Here is a 15,697-nt window from a genome sequence, read left to right as displayed (position 1 = left end):
CCCAGTCCTGGGAGAGGAGATGAGAAAGTGAAGGACTTGGAGGTGAACAGGGAAAAGTGGGCATCGTTGGTAGAGGAGGAAGCCGCAGCCCTCTGGCCCCTGATACTGGTCCAGCATGGGTGATCAGGAAAATGAGACAGAGAAGACGTCCAGAAACTGCTGGTGTCAAGACTTTCACTTCCCGGAGGGGCTTGACGGGGTCACAAGAGACAGAGCAGAAACTAAGGTACGTGGTGGCCGTGCTGAGGGACGGTGGGGCTGGAAGGCAGCTGAGGGTTCTTGTCACTTCTCCTCCAGGCAGGGAGATTGGAAGGTGTGTGTGTGTGTGTGTGTGTGTGTGTGTGTGTGTGTGTGCGCGCACGTGTGTGTGCACGCACATTGTGTGAGCATGTCATAACAGCCAACAGGCCAGACAAGGAGAGGTCTGGAAATACTGTAATTGGTTGGATTTTGTGCCTGACTGAAACTGCAGGCTTCTCTGTGCCAAAGGGGGCTTGGCTTGGAGTATGGATTCAAAATGAAGGGTGAGGGATTTTCCTGGTGGTCCAGTGGCTAAGACTCCATGCTGCCAATGCCAGGGGCCTGGGTTCGATCCCTGGTCAGGGAACTGGATCCCACAAGCTGCATCTAAAAGAGCCTGCATGCTGAAACAAAGGTCGAAGATCCCACATGCTGTAACCAAGACCCGGAGCAGCCAAATAAATACACAGTTTGTTTTTTTTTAAATGAAGGGTGAGTTAGGCCTATAGACCTAGGTGTTTTGTTTCCTAAGACAATTTGTGTGTCTATGTGTATTGTTGCTGTTATTGTTCGGTCACTAAGTTGTGTCCAACTCTTTGTGACCCTGTAGACTGTAACCCACCAAGCACCTCTGCCCATGGGATTCTCCAGGCAAGAATACTGGAGTAGGTAGCCATTTCTTGCTCCAGGGATCTTTCTGGACCAGGGGTGGAACCCGTGTCTCCTGTTTGGCAGGCAAATTCTTTACCACTAAGCCACCAGGGACGTGTGTATGTATATGTGTGTCTTAATCACCATAGCAGTGTCTCCATAGAGAGTACACAATTAATTGTTGCCAAAGTCCCCATTACTTCCCATTGCATTCTGCTGGGTCCTATTTGGCACAGTGATGACCCTCAGGCATTTGAGTTGGCTTGGAGGCCTTCTAAGGTCTCTTCTCTCTCTGATCTGCTGGAAAGATGATGGCTTGGGATGGATGGGTGACTGGGAGAGGCAGGACTGGATTCTGTCCTGCCCCATAGGGGCAGGATGCACAGGAGGGTGTCTTCCAATAGAAAGGCTTGGAGGGGACTGGCCCTGAATGCCCAAACTGGCCAGTTCCATAAAGGAAGGAGCAGGAAGCCTGGGGGTTGTGGTGTCTGGGTGTTGGGTGTGTTCCCTTAGCTCTGGTGCCAGCTCCGGCTGGAAAAGGATTAGGAAATAAGCTGTCTGGAGAACCCAGAGCACCAAGAACTAAAGAGCTATTCTCCACTGGACCCACCTCACCCTCCTCAAGGGTCTTGGTGGCTCCAGAGGCTGAAGCCCCACCCCCAACCCTAGCCTCTCTGCGCCAAGACCAGCCTGTGCCAGGATACAGGGGTCTCGGAGCAGGAATGCTGGAAGTGGAAGCAAGATTGGCTCCGCTCCTGGCCACAGCACTTCTCAGCAGTTGGAGGGAGCGCAGAGGAAGTAAGCTGGTGCAGCCATGGAGACTGCCGTGTTGACCATAGCCTAGAGAGACAGGATCCACACAGGGAGTCATGACTGAGATCTGGGCCCTGCTCTGCGTCTGACAGACTCCGTGACCCTAGGCAAGCCCCTTTCCCTCTCTGGTCCCCAGTGGCTTCGTCTAGTAAATAAGAATGTCGCGCTAGAATGTGTGTGCATGCTCAGTCGACTTGGTCGGGTCCGACTCTTTGCGACCCCATGGACTATAGCCCACCAGGCTCCTCTGTCCATGGGATTCTCCAGGCAAGAACGCTGGAGTAGGTTGCCATGCCCTCCTCCAGAGGATCTTCCCCACCCAGGGATCGAACTCCTGTCTCACCCCCATGAGACAACTTGGTTCTGCTTTTCCCCACGTAGGGCTTGGAAATCTCCCAAAAGACTCCACAGAGACTACCTCTGAACCCTTGAGCAAGCCACCTATCTTTTCTGGACACCCTGGAGGACATCCCCTTCATCACAACTTGGATAATTTTGGAACTCGGAACAAGACAAGCTCTGCTGATGTGTGCGCCTGTATATGGCACTGTTACTGGGGTCGAGAGGCCCGGGGCAGGGGGAGGGAAAGGGGGAAGGAGGAGAAAGCTTGAGAGCTACAGCCAGTGGAGGAGGGGGACTCCATGCTTGTCCAGAACACCAGCCTCCCCCACCTCCGCGTGGCCTTTCCTCTGCATGCCCCAACCTTCCCAGCTGCAGTCAGTGACCCGAAAAGGAGTCCAACAAGTTGTTCCTGGAAGAAAATCTGAGCCGGGTGCTGGGGTCGGGAGGGGAACGAATAGCCCCGTGGCTGCAGTAAGCAAAGCTAGGCTCCCAACTCCAGTCCTAACCCCCAGCTTGACCTACATGTGTGCGTGCTAAGTAGTTTCAGTCGTGTCCGACTCTTTGAGACCCTGTGGACTGTAGCCCTGCCAGTCTCCTCTGTCCATGGGATTCTCCAGGCAAGGATACTGGAGTGGGTTGCTATGCCCTCCTCCAGGGAATCTTCCCGACCCAGAGATCAAACCTGCGCCTCTTACATCTCCTGCATTGGCCGGTGGGTTCTTTACCACTAGTGCCACCTGGGAAGCCCAACATGGCACCTAAGCCAGCAGCAGATGCTTTGCTGGGTGTTGGAGACTCCAAGAGAAATACATTACTCACCAACCCTGGCTGCCAGTCTCTGACGACAGCTAGCAAGCTGGGCTGTGAATCGAAATCGCCTGAAGCGGGTGCTAGACACACAGCAGCCCACATCTCATCCACAGAATCTGGGGTGGGGTCTAGAAATCTATATTTTTAAAGAGCACCACCCTTGGGCTCACCTTCCCCCAAGACACACACCCTTGCCTTGCGGTGACTGAAACCTAAGACAGGCTTTATTTCCAAGGCAGCCCGAGTTTACACTTGCTCAGTTTACACTTGCCTTTCAGTCCACATGGCTCTGTGGCTTTTCCTTCCTCCATGGGGAACTTCCAAACTCTGCATTTCTATAACCTTTCTACTTCTTCCCAGCTGGAAACCCTGGAATCAGATTGGTCCCCAATTCCTACATATTTCCTTCCAAATTCCCTCAGCACAGCCCCTTGACCTAGTACCCCACCCCCCTCCCAGCCTAGATTGTTACAAGAGTTACTAGGTCTTTCTACTAACCCAAAGTCTCCCAGACTTCAAGCATTCACCTGCCTCCTTTACAATTTTTTGGTCATATCTGCATACCACATGTTGTATAATTTACCTAAGCATTTTCCTTAAATCAACATAAAAAAAAATCCCAAACATTTATTTTAAAAGGAAAGTTTCTGGAATTGAAAGTAGCAATGCAAATGGATAGGTGCATGCAAAAGTTTGCAGCAGCCACTATTCACAAAAGACAAAAGATGGGAACAACTCAAGTGTCCATTGACAGATGAATGGGTAAGGCAAATGGCCACACACTGGAATAGTATGCAGCCAGAACAAGGAATGAGGTTCTGACACATGCTACAGCAGGGCTGAAACTTCAGGACGTTATGCTAAGTGAAAAAAGCCAGACATAAAAGAACAAACATTGTATTAATATAATTCCACTTATATGAGGCACCTGGAGTAGTCGAATTCATAGAAACAAAAAGTAGAACAGTGGGGACTTGCCTAGCAGTCCAGTGGTTAAGAATCCACCTTGCAAGGCAAGGGGTACGGGTTCAATCCCTGGTTGAGGAACTAAGATCTGACATACAAAGAAACTAATCCCGTGGGCATCAGCTATGGAGTTCGAGTGCTTTGGAGCCTGTATGCCACAACTGGAGACTCCATGTTCTGCATCCCCTGCATGCCACAACTAAGACCTAACACAGACAAATAAATACTTATTTTAAAAAACATAGAAGGGTGGTTACCAGGGGCTGGGGGCAAGGGGCGAATGGGGAGTTAGAGCTTAACGGGGACAGACTTTCAGTTTGGCCCATGAAAAAGATTGGGAGATGGACGGTGGTGATACGGCACAACATTATGAATGCACTTTATGCCACTGAACTGTACACTTCAGAACGATTTTCTTGGTAAATTTTATGTTTAAAAAAGAAGAAAACTTTCTATCGTTATCTTGCATGAAAAACAAAAAGCAAAACCACTATCTCTCCTGCTGTTGAAAACAAAACGCTATCAAATTAGTGTCAACTGCCCTTCCACTTTGTTACATTAGTATTAGACTGCTGCTAACACGCCTACTCAGGCTTCCCTGGTGGCTCAGACGGTAAAGAATCCACCTGCAATGCAGGAGACCTGGGTTCGATCCCTGGGTTGGGAAGATCCCCTGGAGGAGGACATGGCAACCCACTGCAGTATTCTTGCCTGGAGAATCCCCATGGACAGAGGAGCCTGTCAGGCTATAGTCCATGGGGTCACAAAGAATCGGACACGACTGAGCAACTAAGCACAGCACAGCAACGTGCCTACTCACAAAAAAGGAGGATTAAAAGAGAAACAGAAAAGCTCCGATGTCTTTCCTTTGAGAACCAGTGTCAATCATGATCTCTCTTGAGAATTGTCTTTGGACCATGGATCACCTGCGGATTCCCTGGTGGTTCAGCGGTAAAGAATCTGCCTGCCAATACAGGAGACACAGGTTTGATCCCTAAGCTGGGAAGATCCCCTGGAGAAGGAAATGGCAACCCACTCCAGTATTCTTGACTGGGAAATCCCATGGACAGAGGAGCCTGGTGGGCTACAGTCCATGGGGTCGCAAAAGAGTCGGACATGACTTAGTGAGTAAACAACAATGGATCACATATGTGTCAAAGCCTGTGGAGACACAGGGGGCATGAGCTCATGATGACCGCTCAGATCTCTCTATACAATCCTGTTAGAATCTGTGAGGGTTACTCCGGGCACATGTGTATTCAAAGTGCTCTTGTGCAAGGCAGGAAATCATCAGGAAAGCACTCATATCTTATCCATCTTGTAGATACTTCTTGGAAGAGGAAGTCACTTACCCAGGGGGACTGATGCCAAGTCTGAAATCCAAGTCTGTGAGCTTCACCCTCTTCCTCAGGCCACCCGATCACCCAAGACTGACCCCTGGCCTTGGAGCAGGGCCCCTGTGCTAACTTTCTGATTCTACTCTTCTCAAGGTACTAGATGCCAGGTCCCTGCCATCAGACTTTGCTGTATCAACAAGCCTCCCTCTGACTATCCAGGCCCCGCCCTGCATTTATGGAGGCTCACGCCTTGGCCCAGGTACTGGATGGGCTCTCGGAGGACCTGGATTCAGATTCTGAATCTGCTAACAACTTGGCCACGGGGTCTTTGACAAAACTCCTTGGGAAGTCCCTAGAGGTTTGTAACATGGAGAAGGTACAGCGGTTGGACCACATCAGTGCCTTTCAACATACGTGTGACCTCTGGACCCCTGAAACAGGAGACACACACACACACACCACACACACACACACCACACACACACACACACACACCACATACACACCATATGACCCCTGGACCCCTGAGATAGGAGACACACCCCCACACACACACACACCCCACACACACCCACACACACACCCCCACTGAGATAGGAGACACACACACACACCCACAAACACCCACACACACACCCACCCACACATCCATAGCCGGTTCACCTGCTATTGGCAGCCCCAGGGCAGCTCCAGCCAATGGGATCTGGGGGCGTGGTCTGGGAACCCGCCCTCTAAACCTCTTCCCCGGCTCACCAGCTCCGCCCTCCTCCAGCGGTTGATTCCCACGTGTGGGAAGCCTCGGAGCCCCTGGCTCAGTTGTCTTTGAGGACCCTTCCCTCCATATTCTGGGACCTTGGAGACCACGTCCTTGCCTAAGGCAGACTGGGATTTAGAAAGTGGTTTTCTGGGGTCTCTCTTCTCTTCCTTCATCTCCATGGGCCCTCAAGCAAGAAGCACTAATTTCTTTAGCCTTCTGACTGGCTGGGAATGGCATTTCTTTGGGAGGAGCGGGGAGGGGGAGAGTGGGGAGGCATATCAGTGTAAGACTTTTTGCCAAATTTAGGAACACCTGGCTGCAACTGGAGGTGGGGCACTTCAATCGCCTCCCATGTGTCACCTAGGGTGGAGAGAGAGGCTGCCGGACTCAAGGGAAAACCCCGGGTATTAAGGGTCCCAGACAGAGCTAGGCGTGGTGGGAGCCCCGCCCCAATCCCTCTCTTGGGGGATTAGTTTCCCTTAGTTTCTCGCCTTAGAAGACATGGCTTAGGACCCCAACTTGCCATAGAGATGCCAGCGGTCAAGCACAGTCCGGGAATGCCCCTGCCCCTGAAGATGCTAAAAGAGAAGTGAGGATCCCTCCAAACCGCGGGTTAAAGGTCTCCTCATAGACCCCCGCCGCCCCCCCCCCCTCAGCACTGGGGACCCCACTAATAGGACCGGGTACCCAGATTACAGAGTCAGAGTGGGAACGTGACTCAAGAGGGAAACTGAGGCTTAGACAAACGCAGCCCGGGTCCTAGGTCTCGGGTGGAAGGGAAGCCTCCGCGTGCCCCCGCGAGCATCTTCAGATTCCAGTACGCTCAGCCCGTGTGGCTACCCAGCGTCTGGGGCGCCGCTAGCCTGCTCTGCGCGCCTCTTCCGGTCCCCGTGTCTCTGTAGACTCTGCCCTTCCCTCCGGCTCTCCCGCCGCAGCTCCTGGGCTCCGGTAAGCTGGGCAAAGCAGCCCAGCTCCGAGGTCTCCACTCCCATTTCCTGCGTGGAATCCTTCCAGGGATGCTGGAGACGAGGGGTTTTCTGGGTGTGCACTCAGCACGTTTACAGTCCCCCGGCTTCCAGCCTTGCTGTGTGACCACGGGCAAGTAGCTACCAGTCTCTGAACTCTATTCGCAGCCCCACCTCGGGGGCAGCAAAGGGGCCTTGGGTTACCTGCCGCTGTTTCCCCGGGACTCCTGTGAGCGCTGCCTTCTGCTTCTCCCTCCTGCCAGCTCTGGGGTTGAATGAGGGCGGGGAATGGCAGTCGCCGGGCCACCTCCTTCCACCCCTTCGGGGGGGCCCCCCGCCCCCCTGTGGCTGCCTTTTTTCTCTTTCACTTTCTCTCCGCCCCACGGGGCTTGAGCCACCCAAGCTGGGGAGAAAGCAGGCTCCCAAGCCGCCCCGTGCTGCACCCACCACGTGCTTTCTCAGAAGCCCCTAGTCTGCCACCCACCGGAGCTCCAATCAGCCCCTAAAAATAGCCAGTGCTCTCTTGCCGGGAGGTAGCCTGCCTTTAGGCATTTGAAACACAGGCCCTGATTAGGAGGAAGCTGGCCTTCCCTTTCTCTCCACTTCAGCCCCACCTTGAAACTGACAAGCCATCCCTGCAGGGCACAGGGACTTGCTAGCCCAGCCACTGGCTTTGGAGAAGCCGGCTGCCCTGGGAGGCGGAGAAAATCCCTCAGGTAAATTCAGCCCTGGCACCTTGATTCCCCACCCCCCCCCCACCACCACACACCTCCTGACAGCTTTCTTCCCTCCCTTCTTCTTCCACAGGTCCTGCACCCCTGCTCCATCCACCCTGAGGCCTTGGAGAGGTCACTTCCCTTCCCAGGCTTGGATTTCCTTATCTGGAATTGGGGGGGGGGGCCTTCAAGGTGACTTCTGACCTCTCTCTGTCCTTAGAAAACTCTCCCTGCCCGAGCTCCCGCTGCTACCATCAGAGCCAGCAAACATCAGTCTGCAGGTTCAGAGGAAGCTGGGCATTTATTTCAGCAGCGTCTGACCAAAGATGCCTCATACTCTCAACCACACAACAAAGGTAACACCAATAATATTGGGTCCTGTGTGGATCTTCAGATATTAAAATAAACCTGGTGCTGTACTAGAACCTTGGATTGCTCACCTTGGTCTTGGAATGAAAGTTTCCCCCAATCCTATTTAACAGCCCAGAAAACAGCCCAGACTCAGTATAGGCTGGGGACCCTGTGTCACTTGACACCCAGCCAGGCAGCGCAGCTGGGATTCAAACCTGCACGCTGCTTTCAGAGCTGATACCAGATGTCTGTTCTTTGTTGTCTCTCACCATCTGTCTCCTGTCCCCCACTTATTCCACAAAGAGCCAGTTGAAAATGGGGGAGAGGGTAGCATCAGGCCAGGTGCCTGGCTACTGCCCACCAGGCTCAACGTCTAGACTAATGGGCTGACTCTGGCTTCGGTGTCCCTGCTTCCTGGGGATGGGGTGGGTCTGGCAGGGGTTCCACCCTTCAAGGGTACCCCTCAGTGTTTACCTGGCAGAGAGAGGACCTTGCGGTTGGCAGAGCCTGGCCATCAACACTGAGAGCTAACGACACGCCCCCTGGAAGTCAGCCCTCTAGTACCCTTCAGGCTGATCAAGTCCTTTTACATTCCAGACACCTGAGTGAAACTGCAGGTCCCTCAGTGGAAGGACATGGCAAACCACCTCACTTCTTCCAAAAGCCCCAGCAGGCCAAAGACCCCTTCCCGCCATCCTCACCCCCCTAGTTCAGAGCAGTGTCTCTGTTTACTTGGGAGGGCTGGATGTTACCCTAAATTAAGAGGTGTTCTCAGCCCCAACATCCCCCACCCGCCTTTTTACCTTGGGGCTCTGGCAGGTAGGACCCAGCAGGGCGTGGAGCCAGGCAACGCATGGTGTGGGAAACACAGGGAGGCAGCAACTTCCGGACTCTGGCAGCCCCTCCTGGTGCCCTCAGCCTGCCCAGCGATGTCTTCAGGTGCCCAATTCAGGAGCAGGCAGCCTCATCTCTGGCCAGTCTCCCTACACCTGGTCAGGAGCCGGCCAAGACTAAGCAAACATGCAAAAGAAGCAAGTAAGGGACCAGCAGAAAATTCTCGCCTTACCAGGTGATCAGCGCTGCCAGATTTCTCTCACTAGGCACCCTCTGATTTGCCCAGGCTCCCTTAAACACTCCCTGTGCCTGATGTTAATTTCGGTTCCTTGTTGTGTACCAAATGGGGTGATGACCAGGAAAGATAGTGAGTTGACTGTTGGAGTGTCTTCAACACACTGTCATTCTGAAACGGTGTTGACAACGGTGGAACCATGCTGGTGCCAGTTGCCAATATATGCCGTCTTCTGTAGGGTCGGTCTAGGGCTAGAGCCTCACAGATGCCTGAAGACAAGCTGAAAGCCCCTGCTGAGTTCTGCAGACCCCCTGGATTCCATTGCCATCCCCCACCCCACCCACGCAACAAACTGCCCTGAATTTCCCCAGAGAAAGAGTCCTCCACTCATTATTCTTATTCCAAGACATTGGATTAAAATATAAATTACGCATTAGAAAGCGTTATCCCAAATATGATATACTTAGACACACATAGTTTGGGGCACCAGATAAATGCAGCAGAGAGACTGTCACAGGAGAAACTTAGTGCCTTTTCCAGGTTCTGCCCAGGTTTCTGGAAGCCTCCAGAGGAAAGTCTCAGTTTGGGGGCTAATGAACTCATAACGCCTCTTCTAATGCATCAAGCTGCAAGCCGTCAGTAGACAGCAGTGTCTGGCCAGAATGCGATGACAATACTCTGCCCTCCTGTTTCATAGTTACCTTCTGTGTGTGGCATTCTATTTCATTTATGTTGGACATAAACTTTCCTTGGGAAATAAAATTGAAGGATAAACGTGAGTAGTTTGAAAACAACCGAAAAACCCAAACCTCTCAAGCTAATAGTAGAGTGCGTGTGTGCCCAGCTCTATGCGACCCCATGGACTGTAGCCCACCAGGCTCCTCTGTCCATGGGATTCTCCCAGGCAAGAATACTGGAGTGGGTTGCCGTGCCCTCCTCCAGGGGATCTTCCTGACCCCAGGATCGAACGTGTGTCGCTTATGTCTCCTGCCCGTTGGCAAGTGGGTTCTTCACCGCTAGCACCACCTGGGAAGCCCAACAGCAGTGCAGAGGGTACAGAACAATTATGAGGTTGGTACCGAAATGAATGACGTTTTGGAAACAATGACTTCGGTGCCTCAAGCATTTTTATGGAAAGAACGCTGAATTGGGAATTTGCAGCCCTGTGGTCCAAACCGCAGGGTTGCTAGCTGATGAGTCACCTCGGACCCCTCACTTCTGTTGTGTGGGCCTCAGTTTCTCCATGTGTGAAGCGAGGGCAATGATGCGTATATTTGTATAGTGATTATTTTCGAGGCAGTTTCTGCTTTCAGAAGTTCCAGGAGGGGAAGTAGGCAGACACGTGAGCCTGCTGAGAATCAGTGTGAAACAGTCTTGTTCCGTTAGGCTAATAAAACAGACACGATGAGTATTAGACATCCCAAGAAGTTTCAGCTTCCTATGACCTGGCACACCTGGCCATTCCATGAGGACAACTTCTGTCCTCAGAGGGAGCCAGCTCTGATGGCTGGGGCTATGGCAGTTCTGACCAGCTTCGTGGCCAGGCCAAGCTTGGAATGAGAGTCCCCCGGGTCTGGGGTGCATCTGTATGGATGCTGTCATTTCTCACCTGGTCTACCTGCTACCTGGTCTCTCTATGTCCTTCTTCACCCGCCCCCACCCCAGACCCATGCTCTATAAGACCCGAATCTGATCACGCCTGTGTCCACACAGGTTTCTGAGCCGGGAGGGTGACACGCGCCAGCCTGCGTTTTGACTGATGGCAGGTGCCATCGATTGGTACCAGGAGAGCTTCAAGTACGGAGCCGGGAGAAGAGTGCCGTGGAGCCTTGCCAGGTGCTGAGGGGGGTCCGAATTCTAGCAAAGGCAGTGGAGATGAGGAGATGGGCACTGAGGTGAAGTGACAAGCCTCCAGGACTGGGTGGACAGGCCTAGGAGGGGGCCGAAGGGTTAAGCCGACAACAGGGTCTCTCCCTATTAGAGCATCTAGCATTCCTGCTGAAGCTCCTCTTCAAAACTCCCCCAGAGGCAGTGACCACTCATTCTCTTGAGCCCAGGATAAAACCAATTCCCGCTTGACCAGGGGAGCCCTCTCAGTACTTGCCCCAGGCACCTGAATTTCTTTGTCTCAAGTCAGAATTCAGCATGACAAAGCTACAGGCAGAAGCCCTGTTCAAGGTACCAGTCTGGGGTCCCCAGCCAAGCAGAGGAGATGAGATGAGGGGACTTGATCTTGCAGGTAGGATTAGCATCCCAGAGAGCTTGCCATCCCCTGCAGCAATCTCTCCAAACAGATCTTGCTCAGTCCTACCTGCTTCAGTTCAGTTCAGTTCAGTTGCTCAGTTGTGTCCAACTCTTTGCAACCCCATGAATCGCAGCACGCCAGGCCTCCCTGTCCATTACCAACTCCTGGAGTTCACTCAAACTCATGTCCATCGAGTTGGTGATGCCATCCAGCCATCTCATCCTCTGTCGTCCCCTTCTCCTCCTGTCCCCAATCCCTCCCAGCATCAGAGTCTTTTCCAATGAGTCAACTCTTCGCATGAGGTGGCCAAAGTACTGGAGTTTCAGCTTATCTCTGCTCAAGCAGGGTCCCCATCCCATCCCTCGTAGGACCACCCTCCTGCCTCCTCCTGTCGGACTGCATTTTAGTCACCCTTCAGGGCCCGCTGTCACCAGCCTTCCAGCTAACAATACCCTTCTGCTTTCCTCTTTTTAGCAAACTTGCAACCATGGATTTGGCAATACATCGTGAACTTCCTATTTCATGAGTACGGCCCCGCTGCCTCTGATGAAGTCATAAAGTCCTTAATGTCTGTCTTAATGTGTTTGACTTTGTTTTTGAAAAGGACGCCAAGATTGGTTGAGTGAATGGTTGGCGTTTAAATTTGATTAAGGCAGACAACCTCTAAATGGATGGAGAGTCCTTCTGTACTATGTTGTAAGCATCTTTTCTCACCCTTGTTGGTGACCTGCCTCATTTCTAGCAGATGCTAAATAAATGCTTAAGGGAGGGGGAAGTAAGGAGGTGAAAAAGCAAGGAAGAGAGATCAGACAAGAGGCGGGGAAGTAGAGAGAAAAAAAACTAATATGAAGGCAAATTAGGAGGTCAAACCAGTCAATCCTAAAGGAAATCAATTCTGATTTGGAAGGACTGATGTTGAAGCTGAAGCTCTAATCCTTTGGCCACATGATACAAAGAACCAACTCATTAGGAAAGACCCTGATGCTGGGAAAGACTGAAGGCAGGAGGAGAAGGGGAAAACAGAGGATGAGATGGTTGGATGGCATCACTGCTGGATGGGCATGAGTTTGAGCAAACCCAGGGAGGTAGTGAAGCATGGAGAAGCCTGGCGTGCTGCAGTCCATGGGTCACAAACAGTTGGACACAACTTAGTGACTGAACAACGTCAAGGCAAATTAGGCAGGTCGGAAGGTATCTGAGAACATAGACCTGTTCGTGGGTAAATGTACAAGTGGATTAGTTGGTAAGAAGGTGGGTGAATCAGCTGATACATAAATATTTGGGCAGTCAGAGAAATGAAATATTGATAAGCCGATAGAATTAATTAGTAGATGTAATTGATCAATTGATTAGTAGATTTTAGTATGGTTGGGGCTTCCCGGGTAGCTCTGGTGGTAAGGAACCCACCTGCCAATGCAGGAGATACAGGACGTGAGGGTTTGGTCCCTGGGTTGGGAAGACTCCCGGGAGGAGGGCATGGCAACTCACTCCAGTATTCTTGCCTGGAGAATCCCGTGGACAGAGAAGCCTGACAGTCCAGAGGGTTGCAAAGAGTCAGACAAGACTGAAGCACTGAGCGCTCACAGCAGGCAGTTGGGTAGACCGGGTAAGAGCAGGCAGCGGGAGAGACCAATAATTGGAAGTAAGGACACAGGTGAGCTGCTCAAGGGAACAAAGAACAAAACAGTCCCTGGCTGAGTCAGGCGCCAGACAGGGAGCCGAGCCGAGCGTAGAACAGGCCCCTGGTCAACCCCGGGAAAACCCATGGGGACTTGCCAACTTCCGGTTGCAGGTGTTTCCGCTTCTGCGGCTCATGTGGGTGAAGGTGAAGGAAGTCTGGCTGGCTGGGAAGCCACTCAAGGTGAAAACCAAGTGGTCCTTGCCAACACATCTCCTTCCAGGAGTCAGTGGAGACTCGCTGACCAGGGATCAGAGCAGGAATGGGTTTGGGAAGGAAAAAGGGCTAGAAAGAAGGGACGGTGCAGCCTTCCTCCCCTCTGTGTCTTGGCTCAGGTGACTCTCATCCTAAGGACCAAATTGGGAAGGAAGTGACAGGAAGAACTTAGCAGTCTGCGGTATGTCCCTCCCTTTCCAATAGATCAGGCAACATCCTAGAAGGAAGCTTTGCTCTGTGTTTCCGGGAACAGAGTTCTCATGGGCAAAACTACCACACTGTGAAAACACAGAGCGGCAAAACAATGAAGGAAAGCCAAAGGCAACAGAAAGATGTAAAGCTATGGCAGGGGTGTCCCACAGCCTCTGAAAAGGCTCGCCCCAAGAGCACCGCTGCGCCTCTGCCCACAGACCTGAGCCCGGCTGGCTCTGACTTTGCCACCGGTTATCCCTCCATTCACCTTGAGTCTGTGGTTGCCCCGAATGCCACCCTGGAGGCTGACGAGTCAGAACGAGCTTTCCTCCTGGCAGCACTGCGTGTGTTTTGGATGACGTCACTGAATTCTTGGAATAGCTACTCTGGATGCGAGTATCGCCTGCATTTTCCAGATGGGGAAACCGAGGGATCCCAGGAAGGGACCAGCATCATAGCCCTTGGAATCAGGGAGTCACAGCTTGCACCGAGGCTGGCTGAGGCCACAGTATATGTGCTTAACCAATGGCAATGGCAACCCACTCCAGTACTCTTGCCTGGAAAATCCCATGGACGGAGGAGCCTGGTGGGCTACAGTCCATGGGGTCGCTAGGAGTCGGACACGACTGAGCGACTTCACTTTCAATTTTCACTTTCATGCATTGCAGAAGGAAATGGCAACCCACTCCAGTGTTCTTGCCTGGAGAATCCCAGGGACAGGGGAGCCTGGTGGGCTGCCGTCTATGGGGTCGCACAGAGTTGGACACGACTGAAGCGACTTAGCAGCAGCAGCAGCAGCAACGTGCCAGCTTGAGGGTGGGAGTCACGTTAACTCTCAGATGCGCATAGCAGCCACATGCTCAGCACTGGAGTAGGTGTCTAGGTGTGATGTGGAGCCCCAAAGAGACTGCAGACTCAACTCCCTGGTTTATCCTCCCCCCAGTCCAATGCAGGAGACATAAGACAAGCAGGGTCAGTCCCTGGGTCAGGAAGATCCCCTGCAGAAGGAAATGGCAGCCCACTCCAGTATTCTTGCCCGGGATAGTTCCTCCAGTATAGCGGAGCCTGGTGGGCTCATGTGGGTCCATGGCAAAAGAGTCAGACACAACTGAAGCGACTAAGCATGCATGCCTGAGCGATTGAGCACAGCACAATATGTGTGCGTCCGACATTCCTAGAGTTATCTATCTAATGCCAAGCGCTTCCTGGGATAGTTTCTCAGATACCATCTCATTGAACCCTTGCTATGACCTTGGGAGGTTTATATCATCACTCCCATTTTTAGTGATGAAAAAACTGAGCATCAGACTGGTTCAGGCATGTGGCCGAGGTCACACAATTTGTAAGCAGCAGGGCGTGGCTGCAGGGCTAGAGCTGTTCAGCCTCCAGCCTCGTTTTCCCTCCATCACTGCCATGCTAAGTCTCTCTTCTCTGGCCTCTGATTGTCCTCCAGGGGTTGTCACTCACTGTCCCCACTCAGGTAGCTGAGTTCTGTCCAGACTCTTGGGCCTCCACCGAGCTTGCTGGGGGCTGGATGCACACGTGCTTTCCTGTACAGCAGAGTCAACCCCCAAAGTGCGCTTCCTGCACAACTGCAGCTGAAGCATTATCATATCCAAAGGTGACTTCTGAATCATCAGGCTCGTTTCAGTTTGAAGATGGTCAGCCTGCTTTGGGTAGACTTACGGTATCCCTTTGGGTTATTCAAAAGAGGCAGCCAACCAGAAAGTGCAACGAGTGATCTGGGCCCATGAGATCTAATAGCCACCCCTCCCCAGGCCATGATCGAGGTGACCATTCACCTCCCTGTGCCTCAGAGTACTCATCTGTGGAGTGAGAGTAATGGTAAACATGAGCCACCCACACACTCATCCATCTCCCCACCCACCCATCACCCAGCCATCTATGCACCTACCCATCAACAATTCTCCTATCCTTCCCACCTACCCACCCACCCACCCACCCATCCACCCACCCATCCATCCACCTAACCCCCTACCCATCAACCATTCACCTATGCCCCCACCCACCTACACACACCCCCCCATCCACTCATCACCCAGCCACCTACCCACCTACCCTCCCATCACCCACCCACCTATCCACTTCCTTACCCACCCACCCATCCATCGATCCATCCTATCCATCTACCTACCTATCAACCATTCACCTGTGCCCCCACCCACCTACCCACACATCCCCCACCCACCCATCACCCAGCCACCTACCCACCCACCACTCATCACTCATCCACCTATGCACCTACCCATCAACCGTTCATCTACCTGCCCACCCACCCATCCACCTACCTACCATCCAGTAGTCTAATATTCAACAAACACACATTGC

General features: G+C 52.6%; 1 protein-coding gene and 1 long non-coding RNA gene across 12 annotated transcripts in view; one reads left to right on the top strand and one right to left on the bottom strand.

Moving 5' to 3' along the window:
• CIITA (class II major histocompatibility complex transactivator) overlaps positions 1-15,697 on the bottom strand; it is a 55,150-nt gene that overhangs the window by 35,021 nt on the left and 4,432 nt on the right. For 3 of the 10 annotated variants that reach the window (XM_069569940.1, XM_069569945.1, XM_069569944.1), the window contains exon 1: positions 7,086-7,155. The exons of 5 other annotated variants lie outside the window; for them this stretch is intronic. Coding sequence is in view for 2 of the 5 variants with exons in the window: in XM_069569939.1 (XP_069426040.1) it covers positions 8,752-8,803 (52 nt within the window). In the remaining 3 variants the exon portion in view is untranslated. Of the gene's footprint in view, positions 1-7,085; positions 7,156-8,751; positions 9,091-15,697 lie in introns of those variants that run through there. 2 more of the 10 variants (XM_069569939.1, XM_069569943.1) reach the window with 2 other exon arrangements.
• Positions 5,313-12,579, top strand: LOC138428961 (uncharacterized). 2 transcript variants are annotated; one of them, XR_011252635.1, is made up of 6 exons: positions 5,313-5,418; positions 7,490-7,597; positions 7,689-7,729; positions 7,818-7,953; positions 10,731-10,853; positions 11,737-11,841. It is a non-coding gene; the product is annotated as an uncharacterized lncRNA (long non-coding RNA). The 2 variants fall into 2 exon arrangements; XR_011252634.1 differs by lacking the exon at positions 5,313-5,418 and having other exon boundaries at positions 7,266-7,597; positions 11,737-12,579.

This window comes from Ovis canadensis, chromosome 24 (assembly GCF_042477335.2).
Source record: "Ovis canadensis isolate MfBH-ARS-UI-01 breed Bighorn chromosome 24, ARS-UI_OviCan_v2, whole genome shotgun sequence".
In the NCBI taxonomy this organism is placed as follows: Eukaryota; Metazoa; Chordata; class Mammalia; order Artiodactyla; family Bovidae; genus Ovis; species Ovis canadensis.
Note: the sequence above shows the minus strand (reverse complement) of the source record. Positions and strands in the feature narration are given on the sequence as shown.